The sequence below is a fragment of the Panthera uncia genome, assembly GCF_023721935.1.
Source record: "Panthera uncia isolate 11264 chromosome B3 unlocalized genomic scaffold, Puncia_PCG_1.0 HiC_scaffold_1, whole genome shotgun sequence".
In the NCBI taxonomy this organism is placed as follows: Eukaryota; Metazoa; Chordata; class Mammalia; order Carnivora; family Felidae; genus Panthera; species Panthera uncia.
The window spans coordinates 115,128,661-115,151,902 of record NW_026057582.1 but is presented as its reverse complement, the minus strand read 5'-3'; the positions used below and the strand labels follow the sequence as shown (position 1 = coordinate 115,151,902).

At 39.9% G+C, this 23,242-nt stretch overlaps 1 protein-coding gene across 3 annotated transcripts in view; it reads right to left on the bottom strand.

Moving 5' to 3' along the window:
• The window catches only part of SCAPER (S-phase cyclin A associated protein in the ER), a 522,663-nt gene that overhangs the window by 57,726 nt on the left and 441,695 nt on the right, over positions 1-23,242 (bottom strand). For all 3 annotated transcript variants that reach the window (XM_049611895.1, XM_049611896.1, XM_049611897.1), the window contains one exon: positions 2,925-3,080. In XM_049611895.1, coding sequence (XP_049467852.1) covers positions 2,925-3,080 — 156 coding nt within the window. The remainder of the gene's footprint in view (positions 1-2,924; positions 3,081-23,242) is intronic.

Below are 23,242 nucleotides of genomic sequence, written 5' to 3'. Positions count from 1 at the left end.
CAGGTTATGCTTGGCTTCCCTGATGATCAGGTAGTCTTAATCTTCCTAGAAATGTGACGGGATTAAGAGAGGTAACAGTAAAGGAAGAATAGGTGGGTGTTAGGTTTCCATGTGTAACAGACTAAAAATTGTTGCGGGGGGAGGTTCTTTATTTCTTTATTTCTTTCTTTCTTTATTTATTTATTTAGAGGGAGGGAGGGAGGGAGGGAGGGAGAGGGAGAGAATGTGCGTGCAAGGGGGAGAGGGACAGATGGAGAGGGAGAGAGAGAATCTTCAATCTTAAGCAGGCTCCATGTCCAGCATGGAGCCAGATGTGGGGCTCAATCCCATGACTGTGAGATCATGATCTGAGCTGAAATCAAGAGTCAGACACTTAACTGACTGAGCCAGCCAGGTGCTTTGAGGAGGTTCATTTTAGATGGCAAATTCTCTGTTTTAAAATATTCTGAATATAGTCACTAGCATTCTGTGTACGTTGAAAATGGGTGGATATTTCTTCAAGCAGTGAGACTTTAGAAGTTTCAGAATTTTTTAAAATTTATTTATTTTGAGAGAGAAAGAGAAAGTGAGCATGAGTCGGGGAGGGGCAGAGAGAAAGAGGGAGAGAGAGAGAATATCAAGCAGGCTCTGTGCTGTCAGCATAGAGACCTAAGTAGGGCTTGATCTCATGAACCATGAGATCATGACCTGAGCCAAAATCAAGAGTCAGTCACTTAACCAAATGAGCCATCCAGGCACCCCAGAAGTTTCAAATTTTTAATTTTAATTTTGGTTTTAATTTTCTTCTTGATAAATAATAAAAAAACAATATATTTTTTTCTCTAACAAATCAATGGCAAGAAAAAAAGAGGCAGAATATTTTACAGAATAAAAAAGAGGAGATATAATAACCAAATGCCACCTGAAATTTGGATTCTGATTCCAATAAACTTCTGGTAGAAAGATGTTTTGAGACAGTGGGGAAAAGTGGACCAGGTATATTACAAAATGGTTGTTTATTATGTTGGGGTGATAATGGCATGGCATTTATGTTTAAGACCTCAGAAATACATGCTGAATTATTTTGGGTGAAATGTCATGATACCTGAAATTTGTTATTACATGCTCTAGCATAACCCCTTTCCCACCAAACAAAAAACCAACAAGACAAAACAAAAAACCCCGGGTGTGAGCAGGAGGATAAAATAAGAATGGGAAAAATAAAATACTGATAATAGCTGGAGCCAGACAATGGCTATCACTGGGGTTCATTATTGTACTCTCTCCTTTTGGGTATAAATAAAAAGAGCCACAATAAAAAAATTGTATGCAGTGCTGTTTAGAATTTAATTGTAAGAAAATTATTTTATTAAACATTCTTTCTTTTTTTTTAATTTGAGAGTGAGAGAGAGAGTGATTGTGAGTGAGAGAGAGAGCACACATGTGAGTGGAGAAGAGGGCAGAGGGAGAGAGAGAGAATCCCAAGCAGGCTCCACACTCAGCAAGGAGTCTGATGTAGGGCTTGATCCTACAACCCTGGGATCACAACCTGAGTCAAAATCAAGAGTTGAACACTGAACTGACTGAGCAACCTATGTACCCCTACTGAACATTCTTAATATGCCTGATGGCTACATCATATTCCTATCAGAAACACTGAATCACTAATGCAAACAGATCTTTTTTTTTTAATGTCTATTTATTTTTGAGAGACAGAGACAGAGTGTGAGTGGGGGAGGGGTGGAGGGAGAGGGAGACACAGCATCTAAAGCAGGCTCCAGGCTCCGAGCTGTCAGCACAGAGCCCGATGCGGGGCTTGAACTTACAGACTGCGAGATCATGACCTGAGCTGAAGTCAGATGCTTAACCGACTGAGCCACTCAGGCACCCCTGCAAATGATTTTTAATTGGTGGGAGAGAAAAGAATGCAACAGGGGTTTATTTTGTGCCCCCCACCCCCGCCCCAGAGAATTATTGCTTTTGCAGACAGTCCACAGGATGGGGTGAGGGGTATAAAGAGCCAACCAGGCCAGCAGTTGTCCCTGACACATTGGCTATAATGTCCATAGTGTACAGGATGCTTTTGGGCAACCAACTTGAACAATGGAAACCTGAGTGAGGTAGAAGGGCCGACAGCAGCCCCTAGTTGAATACAACAGGCCAACAGGTGACCCTCCTCAAAATATCCTAAGCCCTAGGCAAACAATGGGTTACTTACACCCGGACCCTGGACACAGTTACCAAAAAAGGAAAATTCTATGCGTTTCCCTATACCCCTCACCTTCCCCCTTAACTACAGCCCCTCACCACTGCCTCATGGCAGCCAGTCTCTCCTTTGTTGTCCTGTCTGCTGGTCCCTTGCAGTGTTTTCAATAAACTTCTATCTCTTTTGTTCTGCCTCAGGTGAATTCTTGCAGGCCTCTACCACATCGGGTCTCCCCACACATAGATCATATGTAACTTTAGGGAGCTATTGTTTTTGGATGGCTCCCTTCCTTTATTCATGAAGGTATCTTGGAGAAAGAGACAAAAGGGGAAAATAAACAAACCCAGGAGACTGTAAATAAAAGCATGTGAACAAACTTATGGACACTGTGAGGCTGTGCTGTATTGTGCAGAGGGCCTGGCTTGATCTGGTGTAGGCTTTGTAACTGACTCAAGGAGAATCACTTAATTCCTCTGGATTTCAGGAGAAGAGGGATGGATGACCCCCAAGATTTCTTCCAGCAATGACAGTTAAGTTTATGACACCAAAAAGAAAAACAGACTTGACGGGAGCATGTAGCTAGGGAAAAACAAGAAATATGAGGTTTGCCTCAGTATGGGAAACCAAGAAGGACAAAGGTAAGGCAAAGAAAAAAAGAGGCCAAGATGACCACTTGCATCCCTATAAAATGACCCCAAGTTTGGCAAAACTCTAGAGATGTTTCCAAAAGAAGCCTTACCTTCTGGTGACAGCAAAGCACAGCATGCACATTCCATGCAAGAGTCCTGCAGCATGCTGCAGAAAGGTGGCCGTCTTGGGATTCTCATCCACTGGGCCTTGCACAGAGAGGAAGCAGCCATGAAGCTTGTTGATCAGGCCTATGTTCACCACGTAGCTAGATGTGGGGAGAAACATATGTGTTATCAGTCTGCACAGGCTGGCAATATCATCACCTTCAAAGATAAATCTTAACAAACATAGGCTTAGACCCCTCAAACAAGCAAACAATAGGTTTGGGTAAAGCATCTCAAGTAACAATTTCCTTAGATTTAGTCCTGAATAATCAGCTATTTCTGTAAGTGATTTGCTTCCTTCTTTTGGTCATTCTGATGCTATTTTTTTCAAGAAAGATGAATGAAAATGATCATCTGATCATTTTTAGTGGTCTAAAGAGTCTGTCAATATTTGAAATGATTTATAATTATCTCTACACTCTTGAAAAGCAATACTTCTTAAAGTACCAGAGAGCCAAATTCCCTAGAATGTAGAGATTTAGAAAATAAGATGATGCTACTCAGATACTCTTATTTCAACCTAAATTTCTAATGCAACTGTAGATTCTCTGTTTTCCAAAATCCTGTCATCATTAAGAGTATAATAATGAGAATATAATTGCTCTCTGTTATGAAAAGTACCAGTCTTGACAGTTGACAGTAACATTTAAGAAGTCACTTTCATCTTTTCATCCCATTAAACAGCTTTCCAGAACTGTTTATTAAACTGGACCAAAAATAGTGGTTCTTTTATTAGTCTGCAAAGCAACTATCATTGAAAATAGTATTTTAAGACTATAAATGACCTGTAGATAAATCAGCTTTAGCTTAGAGATTTTATACTGATTCAGTGCTACTGTATTTACATGTATGAAAAGGGCAGGACTTTGTATGTAGTAGTTCTGAAAATCAACACATGTTAATTTGGGGAAGGGCCAACATGGTGAAGTAGGGGAATCCAAAGTTCCCTTGTATCACAAACAAAGCAGTGTTGAAGCTCAAGGACTTTGAACTCCGAGAGTCCGGGAGGCAGTCGCTTCCAGGGACTCACCGGGACAACCTGACAGGCCATAGGTGCGTGACTGCAAACTGGGAGAGAGACAACGAATGGTGGGGAGGTATCCCTTTCTGCAGAGAGACAAAAGGAAGAGAAAGAGAGGCTGGGGAAGCATAGGACTGTATCTGGACAAGAGAAAAACCACGGACCAGGCTGGAGAAAGACTGAATCTTTAAATGAATGGCTTTCTCTGCGACTGGGTCCCGGCTGCCCCGATGGCGCACCTGGGAAGGAGGGGAGCCAGCCTCGGGCTTGGTGGTTAGGACAGGAGTGTAGTCCACAGTTGGAGAAAGTGATCCCCTCCCTGGTGTGCAGCGGGATAGGACAAAGCTTGCCCTCGTCTACCAGCTGGGGACCATATATCGGGCGGTGTGCAGCTGCACTCCCCCAGTACCGCAAAGGACAGAGCAGGAGTTTGAATCGCAATCAAGAGCCACGGCACGGAAGTCGGCAGAGTGGGACAAACTGCCTCATTTGCGCCTGCGGCACAGTGAGGATGGCTTGAACAGAGTGGTTTGGGATACCTGGTCTGTGGAGGAGAGACCGGCATGTTGCCATTTTTCTCCCCACCACCAACAAGGTGGGGCTTCAGGCATTGGACAGCGGAACCCACACTGGAGGCTGGACCTGCCTACTCCAAACCACGCCCTTCTGCACCTGGTAACTGCATATCTACTGGAGCCGAGTAGTAGCTGAGGAACTAGACAGCCCCTCCATGAGACCAGCACTGCTGCACTGCCTGGTTTAATTCTCCGACAATTCTTATTATATAGATACATTCTTCCTTCCTTTTCTCCTTCTTATCTCTTCCTCCTCCAGTCCGGTTACCTTGGTTGTTGGTTTGTCTAAGCAGACATATTTAATCCATTCTCTTGATACATGTTCCACACCTCCTTCTTCATTCTTTCTCTCTCTCTGGATTAAGCCAAATAGTTTCTCTGTCTGGCCAGTGTTATTTTCTTTCTTTTTTCCTGCCTCCTTCTTTATTTTCCTTTCTCTCCCTCTGGATTAAGCTGTGTAGTTTCTCTGTCTGGGCAATTTTTATTTTTTCTTTTTCCTCACTCTTGTCATTTCTCTCTTTGTATGGGATAAGGCCTCTTCCATCAGCACCACTTCCACCCTGTTGCTTACTTGTAGCTGGTGTTTCTGGCTTTTTGTTTTGGGTTTTTTTGTTTGTGTGTTTGTGTATTTTTGTTTTCTGTTTGTTTTTTGTTTTCCTCTCCAGGGCTACATCAATGAACAAATCAAAACAGACCTAGTGGAGGGTTTGAAATATCAATATGAGTAGGGAGATAAAGTAGTCAAAGTCACAACAACAGAGAGCAAGTAACGCACTCCAAAAAACACCTCCTAAAGGGCCAGGTTCTGGACAGTGTATTTTGGGTCACAAAACAGCCCTCAACAAATACAAAAGAATTGAGATCATTACCCTCTTTAATATAGTAGTGCTCGAAGGTGAAGGGCAGATAATAAGCTTTGAAAACACATAAAGGACAGAAAACTAGCCAAAATGACGAAATGGAAGAATTCTTCTCAAAAGAAATTCCAGGAAGAAATGACAGCTAAAGAACTGCTCAAAACAGATATAAACAATATAACTGAACAAGAATTTAGAATAATAGTCATAAGATTAATCGCTGGGCTTGAAAAAAGCATAGAAGACAGCAGAGAATCTATTGCTACAGAGATCAAGGAACTAAAAAATAGGCATGATCAATTAAAAAATGCTGTAAATGAGGTGCAAAATAAACTAGAGGTACTGACAGCGAGAATTGAAGAGACAGAGGGGAGAATAGGTGAAATAGAAGATAGAATTATGGAAAAAGATGAAGCTGAGAAAAAGATAAAAAAAAATTCTGGATCACAATGGGAGAATCAGAGAACTAAGTGGTTCAATGAAACGGAACAATATCTGTATCACAGGAGTTTCAGAAGAAGAAGACAGAGAGAAAGGGGCTGACAGTGTGCTTGAACAAATTATACCTGAAAACTTCTCCAATCTGGGGAAGGAAACAGGCATTGAAATCCAGGAGGCACAGAGAACTCCCTTTAGACATAACTTGAACAGATCTTCTGCATGACGTATCATATTGAAACTGGCGAAATACAAGGATATAGAAAGAATTCTGAAAGAAGCTAGGGATAAACAGGCCTTAACCTACAAGGATAGACACATAAGGGTAGTAGCAGACCTATCTACTGGAACTTGGCAGGCCAGAAAGGAGTGGCAGGAAATTTTCAATGTGATGAATAGGAAAAATATGCAGCCAAGAATCCTTTATCCAGCAAGCCTGTCATTCAGAACAGAATGAGAGATAAAGGTTTTCCCAAACAAAAACTGAAGAAATTCATCACCACTAAACCAGACATATAACAGATCCTAAGGGGAACTCTGAGTGTAGCAAAGACCACAAAAAATATAAGCATTATAATCTATATAAGCATGAAATCTACAGATAAGACAATGACTCTAAACCCATATCTTTCAATAATAACATTGAATATAAACAGACAAAATGCTACAACCAAAGGAAATAGGGTATCAGAATGGATAAACAAACAAAAAAACACAAGACCCATCTATTTGCTGTCTACAAGAGATCAATTTTAGACCTGAGGACACCTTCAGATTGTAAATGAGGGGATGGAGAACCATCTATCCTGCTACTGGAAGTCAAAAGAAAGCTGAAGGAGCCATACTTATATCAGACAAACTAGATTTTAAACTCAAGACTGTAATGAGATGAAGAAGGGCATTATATAATAATTATGCGGTCTATCCATCAAGAAGAGCTAACAATTATAAATGTTTATGTACCGAATTTGGGGACACCCAAATATATAAAACAACTAATCGCAAACATAAGCAATCTTATTGGTAAGAATGTGGTATTTGCAGGGGACTTTAATACTCCACTTACAACAATAGACAGATCATCTAGACAGAAAATCAATAAAGAAACAATGGCCCTGAATGATACAATGGACCAGATGGACTTGACAGATATATTTAGAACTTTTCTTCCTAAAGCAGCAGAATACATATTCTTTTTGAGTGCACATGGAACATTCTCCGAGATAGATCACTTACTGGGTCACAAAACAGCCCTCAACAAATACAAAAGAATTGAGATCATTACCATGCACACTTTCATATCACAATGCTATGAAACTTGAAATCAACCACAGGAAAAAGTTTGGAAAACCTCCAAATGCATGGAGGTTAAAGAACACCCTACTAAAGAATGAATGGGTCAGCCAGGCAATTAGAGAAGAAATTAAAAAATATACGGAAACAAATGAAAATGAAAACACAACAATCCAAACCCTTTGGGATGCAGCAAAGGCAGTCCTAAGAGGAAAATACATTGCAATCCAGGCCTATCTCAAGAAACAAGAAAAATCCCAAATACAAAACCTAACAGCACACCTAAAGGAAATAGAAGCAGAACAGCAAAGACACCCCAAAACCAGCAGAATAAGAGATATAATAAAGATCAGAGCAGAAATCAACAATATAGAATCCAAAAAAACAGTAGAACAGATCAATGAAACAAAGAGTTGGTTTTTTGAAAAAAATAAATAAAATTGATAAACCCCTAACCAGACTTCTCAAAATGAAAAGAGGACCCAAATAGATAAAATCATGAATGAAAATGGATTTATCACGACCAATCCCCCAGAAATACAAACAATTATCAGAGAATACTATGAAAAATTATATGCCAACAAAACTGGACAACCTATAAGAAATGAACAAATTCCTAGACACCCACACATGGGAAATGACCCAAACTCAAATGGGAAGAAATAGAAAATTTGAACAGACCCATAACTAGTGAGGAGATTAAATCAGTTATCAAAAATCTCCCAACAAATAAGAGTCCAGGATCAGACGGCTTCCCTGGGGAATTCTACCAGACATTGAAAGCAGAGATAATACCCATCCTTCTCAAGCTGTTCCAAAAAATAGAAAGGGAAGGAAAACTTCCAGATTCATTCTATGAAGCCAGCATTACTTTGATTGCCAAACCAGACAGAGACCAGGCAAAAGAAGAGAACTACAGGCCAAAATCCCAGATGAATATGGATGCAAAAATTCTCAACAAGATACTAGCAAATCGAATTCAACAGCATATAAAAGAATTATTCACCATGATCAAGTGGAATTCATTCCTGGGCTGCAGGGCTGGTTCAATATTTGCACATCAATCAATGTGATACATGACATCAATAAAAGAAAGGATAAGAACCATATGATCCTGTCAATCGATGCAGAAAAAGCATTTGACAAAATACAGCATCTTTTCTTAATAAAACCCCTTGAGAAAGTCGGGATAGAAGGAACACACTTAAACATCATAAAAGCCATATACGAAAAGCCTACAGCTAATGTCATCCTCAATGGGGAAAAACTGAGAGCATTTCCCCTGAGATCAGGAACATGACAGGGATGTCCACTCTCACCACTGTTGTTTAACATAGTGTTGGAGGTCCTAGCCTCAGCAATCAGACAACAAAATGAAATAAAAGACATCAAAATCGGCAAATAAGAAGTCAAACTTTCACTTTTCATAGATGACATGATACTTTACACAGAAAACCCAACAGACTCCACCAAAAGTCTGCTAGAACTGATACACGAATTCAGCAAAGTCGCAGGGTACAAAATCAATGTACAGAAATCGGATGCATTTTTATACACCAATAATGAAGCAAGAGAAAGAGAAATAAACTGATCCCATTTACAACTGCACCAAGAACCATAAGATACCTAGGAATAAACCTAACCAAAGATGTAAAAGACCTGTATGCTGAAAACTATAGAAAGCTTATGAAGGAAATTGAAGAAGACACAAAGAAATGGAAAAACATTCCGTGCTCATGGATTGGAAGAATAAATATTGTTAAAATGTCAACACTACCCAATGCAATCTATACATTCAATGCAATCCCAATCAAAATTGCACTGGCATTCTTCTCAAAGCCAGAAAAGCAATCCTAAAATTTGTATGGAACCACAAAAGACCCCAAACAGCCAAAGTAATATTGAAGAAGAAAACCAAAGTGGGAGGCATCACAATCCCAGACTTCAGCCTCTAATACAAAGCTGCAATCAAGACAGTATGGTATTGGCACAAAAACAGACACATAGACCAATAGAATAGAAAACCCAGAATCTGACCCACAAATGTATGGCCAACTCATCTTTGATAAAGCAGGAAAGGGCATCCAATGGAAAAAAGACAGTATCTTTAGCAAATGGTGCTGGGAGAACTGGACAGCAACATGCAGAAGAATGAACCTGGACCACTTTCTTACCCCATCCACAAAAATAAACTCAAAATGGATGATGGACTGAATGTGAGACAGGAAACCATCAAAACCCTAGAGGAGGAAGCAGGCAACAACCCCTTTGACCTCAGCCACAGCAATTTCTTGCTCGACGCATCTCCAAAGGCAAGGGAATTAAAAGCAAAAATGAACTATTGGGACATCATCAAGATTGAAAGCTTTTGCACTGCAAAGGAGACAATCAACAAAACTAAAAGGCAACCAACGGAATGGGAAAAGATATTTACAAATGACATATCTGATAAAGTGCTTTCCCTTAGGGGGAAAGCTCTCAGTTTTTCTCCATTGAAGATGATATCAGCTGTGGGTCTTTCATATGTGGCCTTTATTATCTTGAGGTTTGTTCCATCTATTCCTAATTTCATGAGGGTTTATACCAAAAAAAGGATATTATATTTTTTCAAATGCATTTTCTGCATCTATTGAGAGGTTCACATGGTTCTTATCCTTTTTTTTTTTTTTTATTAACGTGATGTATTATATTGATTGATTTGCAGATATTGAACCAGCCCTGCAGACCAGGAATACATCCTGTTGATCGTGGTGAAAAATTCTTTTAATGTATTATTGGATTCGTTTTGCTAGTATCTTGTTGAGAATTTTTGCATCCATGATCATCAGGGAAACTGGTCTGTAGTTTTCTTTTTTAGTGCGGTCTTTGTCTGGTTTTGGAATAAAGGTAATGCTGGGCTCATAGAATGAATTTGGAAGTTTTCCTTCCATTTCTATATTTTGGAATAGCTTCAAAAGAAGAAGAATTAACTCTTCTTTAAATGTTTGGTAGAATTCCTCTGGAAAGCCATCTGGCCTTGGACTCTTGTTTTTCAGGAGATTTTTGACTACTGATTCAGTTTCTTTATTGGTTATGTGTCTGTTCAAATTTTCTATTCCTTCCTGTTTTAGTTTAGGTAGTTTATATGTTTTTAGGAATTTGTCCATTTCTTCCAGATTGCCCAATTTGTTGGCATATATATAATTGCTCATTAATATTCTTTCATTATTGCTTGTATTTCTGCAGTGTTGGTTGTGATCTCTCCTCTTTCACTTGTGATTTTATTTGGGTCCTTTCCTTTTTCTTTTTGATCAATCTGGCTAGGGGTTTATCAATTTTGTTAATTCTTTCAAAGAACCAGTTCCTGGTCCTGTTTTTGTTTTTTTTGTTTGTTTGTTTATTTTCTATTGCGATATCACTAATTTCTGCTCTAATCTTTATTCTTTCTTCTGCTGGTTTTGGGCTTTACTTTTCTTTTTCCAACTCCTTTAGGTATAAGGTTAGGTTGTATATTTGAGACATTTCCTCCTTCTTTTAAAATTTTTTTTTTTTTAACATTTATTTATTTTTGAGACAGAGAGAGACAGAGCATGAACAGGGGAGGGGCAGAGAGAGAGGGAGACACAGAATCTGAAACAGGCTCCAGGCTCTGAGCTGTCAGCACAGAGCCCGACGCGGGGCTCGAACTCACGGACCATGAGATCATGACCTGAGCTGAAGTCAGGCGCTTAACCGACCAAGCCACCCAGGCGCCCCATTTCCTCCTTCTTTAGGAAGGCCTGGATTCCTATATACTTCCCTCTTATGGCCACATTTGCTGCATCCCTGAGGTTTTAGACTGTTGTGTTTTCATTTTCATTGGCTTCCGTGTACTTTTTACACTTTTTAATTTCCCTTTAACTTCTTGGTTAACCCATTCATTCTTTAGTAGGATGTTCATTAATGTCCAAGTATTCATGGTCTTTTCAAATTTTTTCTTGTGGTTGATTTTGAATTTCATAGTGCCGTGGTCTGAAAATATGCAAAGTATGATCTCGATCTTTTTGTACTTGTTGAGGGCTGATTTGTGACCCACTATGTGATCTATTCTGGAGAATTTTCGGGGTGCACTTGAGAAGAATGTGTATTCTTCTGCCTTAGGGTGAAATGTTCTGAATATATTTCTTAATTCCATCCGTCCAGTGTGTTATTCAAAACCATTGTTTCCTTGTTGATTTTCTAGTTAGATGATCTGTCCACTGCTGTAAGTGGGGTGTTAAAATCCCCTACTATTATGGTATTATTATCGAGTTTCTTTATGTTTTATGTTGATTTATATATTTGGGTGTTCCAGGTTGGGGGCATAAATATTTACAATTATTAGGTCTTCCTTGTGAATAGATCCCTTAATTATGATATAATGCCCTTCTTCATCTCTTGTTTCAGTCTTTGTTTTAAAATCTAGTTTTTCTGATATAAGTATGGCTACTCTGGCTTTCTTTTGATGTCCATTAGCATGATAGATAGTTCTCCATTCCCTACTTTAGATCTGCAGGTGTTTTTAGGTCTCAGAAGATGAAGAGAGAGAAAAAAGGGGCAGGAGGTTATGTGAGTAAATTATAGCTGAAAACTTTCCTAATCTGGGAAAGAACACAGACATCAAAATCCATTAAGCACATAGAACTCCCATTCAATTCAACAAAATTGACCATCAATTAGGCATATTCACAAAATACACAGACAAGGAAGGAATTATAAGAGCCCCAAGGGAAAAAAAAATGTCCTTAACCTACAAGGGAAGACAGATCAGGTTCACAACATATCTGTTCACAGGAACTTGGCAGGTCAGAAAGGAGTGGCAGGATATATTCAACATTCTGAATTGGAAAAATATGCAGCCGAGAATTCTTTATCCAGCAAGTCTATCATTCAAAATAGAAGGAGAGATCAAAAGTTTCCCAGACAAACAAAAACTAAAGGAGTTTGTGACCATTAAACCAGCCCTGTAAGAAATTTTAAGGGGGACTCTTTGAGTGGATAAGAAACACAATAAAACAAAAAAAGGTCAAAAGCAACAAAGACTAGAAAGGACCAGAGAATGTCACCAGAAACACCAACTTACAGGCCACACAATGGCACTAATTTCATATCTTTCAATAATCACTCTAAATATAAATGGACCAAATGCTCCAGTCAAAAGACACAGGGCATTGGAATGGATAAAAAAACAAGACCCATCTATCTGCTGACACATACATATTTTTATATATAATGTTTATATAAAATCGTATGTGTATGTATATGATTATATGATTGTACATATATATACATAATCATACACACACACACACACACACACACATACACACACACACACACAAACATGAATGGGAATGATATACACAAACTAACATAGTGATTTTCTTCCTGAGAAGGAGTAAGGTAAAAGGGATGACGATGGGGAGTTACCTGTACCTGCAACATTTGGTTTCTTACCAATAAGAAAAAAGATCTAATGCACTATAAAAAAGTGTTATCAGTTGGCACATAGGTATTGATAATTTTGTTAGGTCTATAAGACGTTTAATGTGCTGTTGAATTTGGTTTGCTAGTATTTTGTTGAGAATTTTTGCTCCAGAGTTGGGCACATAAATATTTACCACTGTTACATTTTCTTAGTAGACTACCCTTTTATCATTATATAATGACCTTCTTTGTCTCTTTTGACTATTTTTAGCTTAAAATCTATTTTGTCGGATATAAATACAGCTACCCCTACTTTCTCTTATTACCATTTTTTTGAAATATCTATTCCATCCCTTTACTCTATGTATGTCCTTAATGCTAAAATGAGTCTCTTATAGGCAGTATATCGTTGCATCTTGTTTTGTTAATCCATTCAGCCACTCTGTCTTTTGATTAGAGCATTTAATTCACTTACACTTAAAGTAATTATTAATAAGTAAGGACTTACTATTGCCGTTTTGTTTTCTGACTGTTTTGTACTTTCCTTGTTCCTTGCTTCTTGCTCTCTTCCTTTGTGATCTGATAACTTTTTGTTGTGGTATGATTTGACTCCTTTATAATAATCTTCTGTGTGTCTACTACAGGTTTTCCTTTGTAAGTTTGATAGCATATAGAAACTATGCTTTTACTTCTCCCCTGCTCACATTTGAGGTTACTGATGTTATAATTTATATTTTTTATAGTGTGCATCAAATGACAAATAACTGTAGTTATGGTTACTTTTAATACATTTGATTAACTTTTATTTTTATTTATTTTTAATTTTTTTAACGTTTATTTATTTTTGAGACAGAGAGAGACAGAGCATGAACGGGGGAGGGTCAGAGAGAGAGGAAGGCTCAGAATCTGAAACAGGTTCCAGGCTCTGAGCGGTCAGCACAGAGCCCAATGCGGGGCTTGAACTCACGGACTGCGAGATCATGACCTGAGCTGAAGTCGGACGCTTAACCGACTGAGCCACCCAGGCGCCCCTTGATTAACTTTTAAACTACACTTGTAAGTGAATTATGTGCCAACATTACAATATCAGACATTCAGATTCTGACTATATATTTACAATTACCAGTGACTATTACACATCTACCTTCTTTTGTTACTATCCTCCTTTTATTTCAGCTTGAATAATGCCCTTTAGCATTTATAAGACAGGTCGAGTGGAGGTGAACTTTAGCTTTTGTTTGGGAAAGTCTTTATTTCTCCTTTATTTCTGAAGGGCAGCATTGCCAGTTACAGCATTCTTGGTTGACAGTTTTTTCCTTCCATGTTTTTAAAGGCTGTGCCTTAATGTTGGGTGGGGCTGCAGGCTGGACTTCAGGTGGGCTGCTAGCTGTGCTCTGATATTGGGCAAGGTTGCCAGCTGGGTTCTCTGGTTGGGAGGGACTCCCAGATCTATCTCATAGTTGGGTGGGGCTGTAGGCTATGCTTTGAGATTTCCCAGGGTCACTGTTAAGGTTTCCTGGTAATGTGTGGGGCCAGAAGCTATGATCAACAGTTAGGTAGGGCTGTTGGCTTGGCTACCTGCCTGATCAGGGCTGTAGGATGGGCTTTGTGGCTGCATGGGTTCTCTGGCTGGTCAAAACTGGAGGTGATGTTGAGCAGTTGGGCAGGGATTAAACTTGCTTCTCTGTCCTGGTGGGGCTATAGAACAGGCTTTACAGCCAGTACAGCCTGAGACTGAGGAACCAAATCAGGCAGAACTGCCAATTAAGCTCCTTGCCAAGATGGGGGCTATATAGGTTTAGCTTTATGAATAGGCAGAAATGGTATCTGGGATCTCTGCTCAGGTATCACTGCAAGCTGGAGTGCAGTTCACCAGGATTTGAATGCTTATTGCTGTCAGTCCTACCCCTCCTTCTCCCTTTCTAGTTGATTCTCACTGGTTGAACCCTGCAGATTACCCCTGTGATCTTCATGAGGCAAAACCCAAGTGGGCTTCCTGGGAAGTGTCCCACAACACTGGAAGACCTGGACATCCACTTTGGGTTCTCTTTTCACATTGGAGAAACTATAAGCTTACTGAGACCCTCTCAGTGGCCAGCCTGGGGGAGAGGTGATGTGATCAGAGTGTTAGTTTTTCCTTTCACCCTTCTAATGCAGTCCTTCTTGGTCTCTGAAGTCCAGGGACGGTTCTTCAGACTCACCCACCCCCAATTTCTGGGGTTTTCACACTGGTGTCTTTATCTATAGATAGCTGTTAGTTGGCCTTCTATGGTGGGGGGGACTGAAGTTGGCAGGAACCTATGTTGCCATCTGTTCAATGACATAGTCAGTTCCACAGTAAAGAACTAAGATCTTATAAACAGAGACCTACCACAAGGAATCAACACTGCTCCAAATAAGCAGAAGCATCATCTGCAGCATTGTATTTCCATTTCACAGTATATGATGGTAAGTGATATTTTAGTGCACTCTATTCATATCTCAACAAAGTAATGGAGGCTTATAGTCCAAGATCAAGGTACCAACAATGTTGAACTCCTCTGAGGACTCTCTCTTTGGTTTTCAGATGGTGCCCTTCTGCTGCTTCTTCACATGTGCATGTGCCCAGTGTTCTTAATATAAGAAGAGCTTTTACAATTAAAGACTCAACATCACTAGTAGAAAAATGGGCAAAGTAAAAGAACAGGCAACTCACAAAAAAATAGAAATGGCCAATAAACATTTAAAAATGTTCAATGTCACTACTATAAAAATAAATATTTTCACCTCTCAATTTGGCTAAGGCACAAAAGAATGATGATATATTGTGTAGACTGAGGGTGCAAGAACATACTCAGTTAATCTTTGCATAGGTCAATTTGGCAATATGGACAAAAAAAACCCTTACTGCAATTGTTTGACCCAGAAATTCTACTTCTCAACATTTATTTTAAGAAAACAATCAGTTGCAGGGAAAAATTAGTGTACAAAGATGTTCTTCAAAGTGGTATCTGTAGTAAAAAACTAGAATAAACCTACATGAGTAACAATAGGTTACATGAAACAAATCACTACTACATAAACAAATAATTGGAAAGCCAGCAAAAACTAATTTGCAAATTCCTATTTACAAAAATAAATACATGATAAGACAATATACAGAAGTATTACAATATTTTTTATAAAACCACCACAAGTATGTACACCAAAACCAACCCAGTCATTATCTTTGGGTGGAGGAATTAAAGGTAATTTTTGTGTTTTTACAAAAATACCAATTTTTCTTTTCTGATTTAACAAATTGTTTTTCTCATTGAGCACACATTACTTTTATAATTAGGAAAAATAAATTATTTTGAAAAGGGGAAGAGAGAGAGAAACAGAGAGCCAAGCTATCTGCTATCGCAAGAGAACCTGAATACTTAAAGATATAGCAATAGAGCAAAGGTCATAAATCTGAGAGATAGTGACAAGTCAGAATCAGTAAGTACAAAAGATTGTTTTTAAATATGCAAATTACTGTCACATTGGTTTCCATACAACACCTAGTGCTCATCCTAACAGGTGCCCTCCTCAACACCCATCACCCACTTTCCCCAACCTCCCACCCCACATCAACCCTCAGTTTATTCTCAGTATTTAAGAGTCTCTTATAGTTTGCCTCAATCCCTCTCTGTAACTTTTTTCCCCCTTCCCCTACCCATGGTCTTCTGTTAAGTTTCTCAGGATCCACATAAGAGTGAAAACATATGGTATCTATCTTTCTCTTTATGACTTATTTCACTTAGCACAACACTCTCCAGTTCCATCCACATTGCTACAAAAGGCCATATTTCATTCTTTCTCATTGCCAAGTAGTATTCCATTGTATATATAAACCACAACTTTTTTAAAATATTAAATTTATTGACAAATTGGTTTCCATACAACACCCAGTGCTCATACCAACAGGTGCCCTCCTCAACACCCATCACCCACTTTCCCCAACCTCCCACTCTCCATCAACCCTCAGTTTATTCTCAGTTTTTAAGAGTCTCTTATGGTTTGCCTCCTTCCCTCTCTGTAACTTTTCCCCTCCCCCATGGTCTTCTGTTAAGTTTCTCAGGATCCACTTATGAATGAAAACATATGGTATCTATCTTTCTCTGTATGACTTATTTCACTTAGCATAACACTCTCCAGTTCCACCCACGTTGCTACAAAAGGCCATATTTCATTCCTTCTCCTTGCCAAGTAGTATTCCATTGTATATATAAACCACAACTTCTTTATCCATTCATCAGTTGATGGACATTTAGGCTCTTTCCACAACTTGGCTATTGTTGAAAGTGCTGCTATAAACATTGGGGTACAAGTGCCCCTATGCATCAGCACTCCTGTATCCCTTGGGTAAATTCCTAGCAGTGCTATTGCTGGGTCATAGGGTAGATCTATTTTTAATTTTTTGAGGAAGCTCCACACTGTTTTCCAGAGCGGCTGCACCAGTTTGCATTCTCACCAACAGCGCAAGAGGGTTCCCCGTTTCTCCACATCCTCGCCAGCATCTGTAGTCGCCTGAGTTGTTCATTTTAGCCACTCTGACCGGCGTGAGGTGGTACCTCAGTGTGGTTTTGATTTGTATTTCCCTGATGAGGAGTGATGTTGAGCATCTTTTCATGTGTCTGTTGGCCATGTGGATGTCTTCTTTAGAAAAGTGTCTATTCATGTCTTCTGCCCATTTCTTCACTGGATTATTTGTTTTTTGGGTGTGGAATTTGGTGAGTTCTTTATAGATTTTTGGATACTAGCCCTTGGTCTGATAGGTCATTTGCAAATGTATTTTCCCATTCCGTTGGTTGACTTTTAGTTTTGTTGATGGTTTCCTTTGCAGTACAGAAGATTTTTATCTTCATGAGGCCCCAATAGTTCATTTTTGCTTTTGTTTCCCTGGCCTTCGGAGATGTGTCGAGTAAGGAGTTGCTATGGCTGAGCTCAAAGAGGTTGTTGCCTGTTTTCTCCTCTAGGGGTCTGATGGTTTCTTGTCTCACATTCAGGTCCTTCGTCCATTCTGAGTTTATTTTTGTGAATGGTATAAGAAAGTGGTCTAGTTTCATTCTTCTTCATGTTGCTGTCTAGTTCTCCCAGCACCATTTGTTAAAGAGACTGTCTTTTTTCCATTGGATATTCTTTCCTGCTTTGTCAAAGATTAGTTGGCCATACTTTTGTGGGTCAAATTCTGGAGAGTCTCTACCCTATTCCATTGGTCTACGTGTCTGTTTTGTGGCAATACCATGCTGTCTTAATGATTACAGGTTTGTAGTAGAGGCTAAAGTCTGGGATTGTGATGCCTCCCACTTTGGTCTTCTTCTTCAGTACTACTTTGGCTATTCGGGGTCTTTTGTGGTTCCATACAAATTTTAGGATTGCTTGTTCTAGCTTCGAGAAGAATGCTGGTACAACTTTGACTGGGACTGTATTGAATGTGGAGATAGCTTTGGGTAGTATTGACATTTTAATAATATTTATTCTTCCAATCCATGAGCACGGAATGTTTTTCCATTTCTTTGTGTCTTCTTCAATTTCCTTCATAAGCTTTCTATAGTTTTCAACATACAGATCTTTTACATCTCTGGTTAGGTTTATTCCTAGGTATTTTATGATTCCTGGTGCAATTGTGAATGGGATTAGTTTATTTGTCTTTCTGTTGCTTCATTCTTAGTGTATAAGAATGCAACTGATTTCTGTACATTAATTTGTATCCTGCAACTTTGCTGAGTTCGTGTATCAGTTCTAGCAGACTTTTGGTGGAGTCTATCGGGTTTTCCATGTATAGTATCATGTCATCTGCAAAAAGTGAAAGCTTGACTTCATCTTTGCCAATTTTGATGCCTTCGATTTCCTTTTGTTGTCTGATTGCTGATGCTAGAACTTCCAACGCTATATTAAACAACAGCGGTGAGAGTGGACATCCCTGTCATGTTCCTGATCTCAGGGGAAATGCTCTCAGTTTTTCCCCATTGAGAATGACATTAGCTGTGGGCTTTTCATATACAGCTTTTATGATGTTTAAGTGTGTTCCTTCTATCCCGACTTTCTCGAGGGGTTTTATTAAGAAAGGATGCTGTATTTTGTCAAATGCTTTTTCTGCACCGATTGACAGGATCATATGGTTCTTATCTTTTCTTTTACTAATATGATGTCTCACATTGATTGGTTTGTGAATACTGAACCAGCCCTACAGCCCAGGAATGAATTCCACTTGATCATGGTGAATAATTCTTTTTATATGCTGTTGAATTTGATTTGCTAGTATCTTGTTGAGAATTTTTGCATCCATGTTCATCAGTGATATTGGCCTGTAATTCTCTTCTTTTGCTGGGTCTCTGTCTGGTTTGGGAATCAAAGTAATTCTGGCTTCCTAGAATGAGTCTGGAAGTTTTCCTTCCCTTTCTATTTTTTGGAACAGCTTGAGAAGGATAGGTATTATTTCTGCTTTCAATGTCTGGTAGAATTCCCCAGGGAAGCCATCCGGTCCTGGACTCTTATTTGTTGGGAGATTTTTGATAACTGATTCAATTTTTTCACTGGTTATGGGTCTTTTCAAGTTTTCTATTTCTTCCCATTTGAGTTTGGGTCATGTGTGGGTGTCTAGGAATTTGTTCATTTCTTAAAAGTTGTCCAGTTTTGTTGGCATATAATTTTTCATAGTATTCCCTGATAATTGCTTGTATTATGAGGGATTGGTTGTAATAATTCCATTTTCATTCACGATTTTATCTATTTGGGCCTCTCCCTTTTCTTTTTGAGAAGCCTGGCTTGAGGTATATCAGTTTTGTTTATTTTTTCAAAAAACGAACTCTTGGTTTCATTGATCTGCTCTGCAGGTTTTTATAGATTCTATATTGTTTACTTCTGCTCTGATCTTTATTACTTCTCTTCTTCTGCTGGGTTTGGGGTATCTTTGCTGTTCTGCTTCTATTTCCTTTAGGTGTGCTGTTAGATTTTGTATTTGGGATTTTTCTTGTTTCTTGAGATAGGCCTGATTGCAATGTATTTTCCTCTCAGGACTGCCTTTGCTGCATCCCAAAGCGTTTGGATTGTTGTATTTTCATTTTCATTTGTTTCCATGTATTTTTTAATTTCTTCTTTAATCGCCTGGTTGACCCATTCATTCTTTAGTAGGGTGTTCTTTAACCTCCATGCTTTTGGAGGTTTTCCAAAGTTTATCCTGTGGTTGATTTAAAGTTTCATAGCATTGTGGCCTGAAAGTGTGCATGGTATGATCTCAATTCTTTTATACTTATGAAGGGCTGTTTTGTGACCGAGTATGTAATCTATCTTGGAGAATATTCCATGTGCACTCAAGAAGAAAGTATCTTCTGTTGCTTTGGGATGCAGAGTTCTAAATATATCTGTCAAGTCCATCTGATCCAATGTATCTTTCAGGGCCCTTGTTTCTTTATTGATCCTGTGTCTAGATGATCTCTCCATTGTTGTACATGGAGAATTAAGTCCCCTGCAATTACCACATTCTTACCAATAAGGTTGCTCATGTTTGTGATTCTTTTATATAATTGGGGGCTCCCGTATTTGGCACATAAGACATTTATAATTGTTAGCTCTTCCTGATGGATAGACTGTGTAATTATCATATAATGCCCTTCTTCATCTCTTGTTACAGCCTTTAATTTAAAGTCTAGTTTGTCTGATATAAGTATGGCTACTCCAGCTTTCTTTTGAGTTCCAGTAGCATGATAGATAGTTCTCCATCCCCTCACTTTCAATCTGAAGGTGTCCTCAGGTCTAAAATGAGTCTCTTGTAGAGAGCAAATAGATGGGTCTTGTTTTTTTAATCCATTCTGATACCCTATGTCTTTTCGTTGGAGCATTTAGTCCATTTACATTCAGTGTTATTATTCAAAGATACGGGTTAGGAGTCATTGTGATGTCTGTAGGTTTCGTGCTTGTAGTGATGTCTCGTACTTTGTGGTCCTTGCAACATTTCACTCACAGAGTCCCCCTTAGTATCTTTGGTAGGGCTGGTTTAGTGGTGATGAATTCCTTCAGGTTTTTTTGTTTGGGAAAACCTTTATCTCTCCTTCCATCCTGAACGACAGACTTGCTGGATAAAGGATTCTTGGCTGCATATTTTTTCTGTTCATCACATTGAAGGTTTCCTGCCATTCCTTTCTGGCCTGCCAAATTTCAGTAGGTAGGTTTGGCACTCCCCTATGTGTCTACTTTTGTATGTTAGGGCCCGTTTATCCCTAGCTGCTTTCAGAATTCTCTCTTTATCCTTGTATTTTGCCAGTTTCACTATGATATGTCGTGCAGAAGATCGATTCAAGTTATGTCTACAGGGGGTTCTCTGCGCCTCTTGGATTTCAATGCTTGCTTCCTTCCCCAGATCAGGGAAGTTCTCAGCTAGGATTTGTTCAAGTACACCTTCAGCCCCTTTCTCTCTCTCCTCTTCTTCTGGAATTCCTATGATACGGATATTGTTCCGTTTGATTGCATCACTTAGTTCTCTAATTCTCCCCTCATACTCCTGGATTTTTTTCTCTCTTTTTCTCAGCTTCCTCTTTTCCCATAACTTTATCTTTGAATTCACCTATTCTCTCCTCTGCCTCTTCAATCTGTGCTATGGCCACCTCCATTTTATTTTGCACCTCATTTATAGCATTTTTAAATTCCTCGTGACTATTTTTTAGTCCCTTGATCTCTGTAGCAATAGATTCTCTGCTGTCCTCTATGCTTTTTGCAAGCGCAGTGATTAATTTTATGACTGTTATTCTAAATTCTTGTTCCGTTGTATTGCTTAGATCGGTTTTGATCAATTGGTTAGCTGTCGTTACTTCCTGGAGTTTCTTTTGAGGAGAATTCTTGTGTTTCATCACTTTGGGTAGTCCCTGAGGTAGCTCCAAACTGCAGGGCTCTTCCCCTGTGCTGCCTGGAGTAACTTGTGTTGGTGGGTGGGGCCACAGTCAGATCCGATGTCTGCCCCCAGCCCACTGCTGGGGCTACAGTCAGACTGATGTGTACCTTATCTTCCCCCTCCCAGGGGCAGGACTCACTGTGGGGTGGTGTGGCCCCTGTCTGGGCTGTTTACACACTGCCAGGCTTGTGCTGCTTCAATGGGATCTGGTCAAGGGCTTATTAGATGGGGTGGATCTGCAAGGTGCATAGGGGCGGAAGGGGCAGGCTTAGCTAGCTTTGTTGGTGGTGGTCCCCTGTGGGAGGGGCCCTGCAGCACCAGGAGGGAGGCAGGTCAGTTGGAGGGATGGATCCACAGAAGCACAGCATTGCGTGTTTGCCTGGTGCAAGCAAGTTTGTTGATGGGAACTGGTTCCCTTTGGAATTTCGGCTGGTGGATGGGAGAGGGAGATGGCGATTGCCAGCACGTTTGTCCCCCCGTTGAGCTGAGCTCTGTCTTCTGGGCTCAAGAACTCTCCCTCCTGGCATCCCCTTGCCCTCCCCACTCTCCGAGAGCAGAGCTGTTGACTTTTCACATTCCAGATGTTAAGTCCCGCTGGCTGTCAGAACTCACGGAGTCCGGCCCCTCCGCTTTTGCAAGCCAGACTTCGGGGGTTCTTCTTTGCCTGGAGGGCTTCCCCTCCACTGCCCCGGCTCCCACCCGCCCGTCCGTGTAGCATGCACTGACTCTCTGCCCTTCCTATCCTCTATCGTGGGCCTCTTGTCTATGCTTGGCTCTGGAGAATCTGTTCTGCTAGTCTTCTGGTGTTGTTCTGGATGTTTAGGCAGATGTGGACGGAATCTAAGCAATCAGCGGGACAAGGTGAGCCCACCATCCTCTACCCAGCCATCTTCCCAGGTCTCTCCTCAAGAGTCAGACAGGCAGGCCAGACACCGAGCTCCAAAAGTGGGAAAGAGGTGACTTGGATCTAGATTCCTTTGTGTCTCCACACTCCAAGGTGGTTCAGCTTGCACAGTAGGGAGCCACACCCTCGGTTGAGCCCCAGACATTAAGGTGCGACTTGCTCTTCTCACCAGGGCACGTCTGTCTCTACTCAGTAAATACTAAAGACTTAATTGGATATTGATTTGGTAAAAGAGTCTCTGTGAGGAGTGTTTGACAGTGGTCAGATTGCTGGCTTAAGTAACTGAATGGGATATTGGTGCCACTGATAAGGACAAATCACACAGGAAAAAGAGCTCCTCTGGGTGAAAAGATTATGTGTTCAGTTTTGAACTTGTGCACCCTGATGGGCCTATGCTATATTCTGATATGAGGCGAGGGTTTGTTGGCTAGGAAAGTGCTAAAGTACAGTTTTATAACTTGTTGAATAGATGCCTTTCATTTGATAACTTTTGATTCCAAAAGACTGGTATCAGTTAGTGATTTGGAATCACCTATTTGCCTTCTGGTTTCACAGTTTGATTTCCCTGTTTTAAGACATAGATATAAATATCTACTCGGATATGATGAAAAGGACTGTGCTTTAGTAAGACTTTAAAGAGCCAAAGAAACCTTGTAAAAGAAGAACACAGCTGGAGGCATTACACTTCCCGATTTCAAACTAATTACAAAGCTATCATAACCAAAACAGTATGGTTTTGGCATAAAAACACACACAGACCAACAGAACAGAATTGAGAACCCAGAAACAAACCCATGCATATACAGTCCACAAATTTTTGACAAGGGAGCCAAGAACAGTCAACGGGGAAAGGACAGT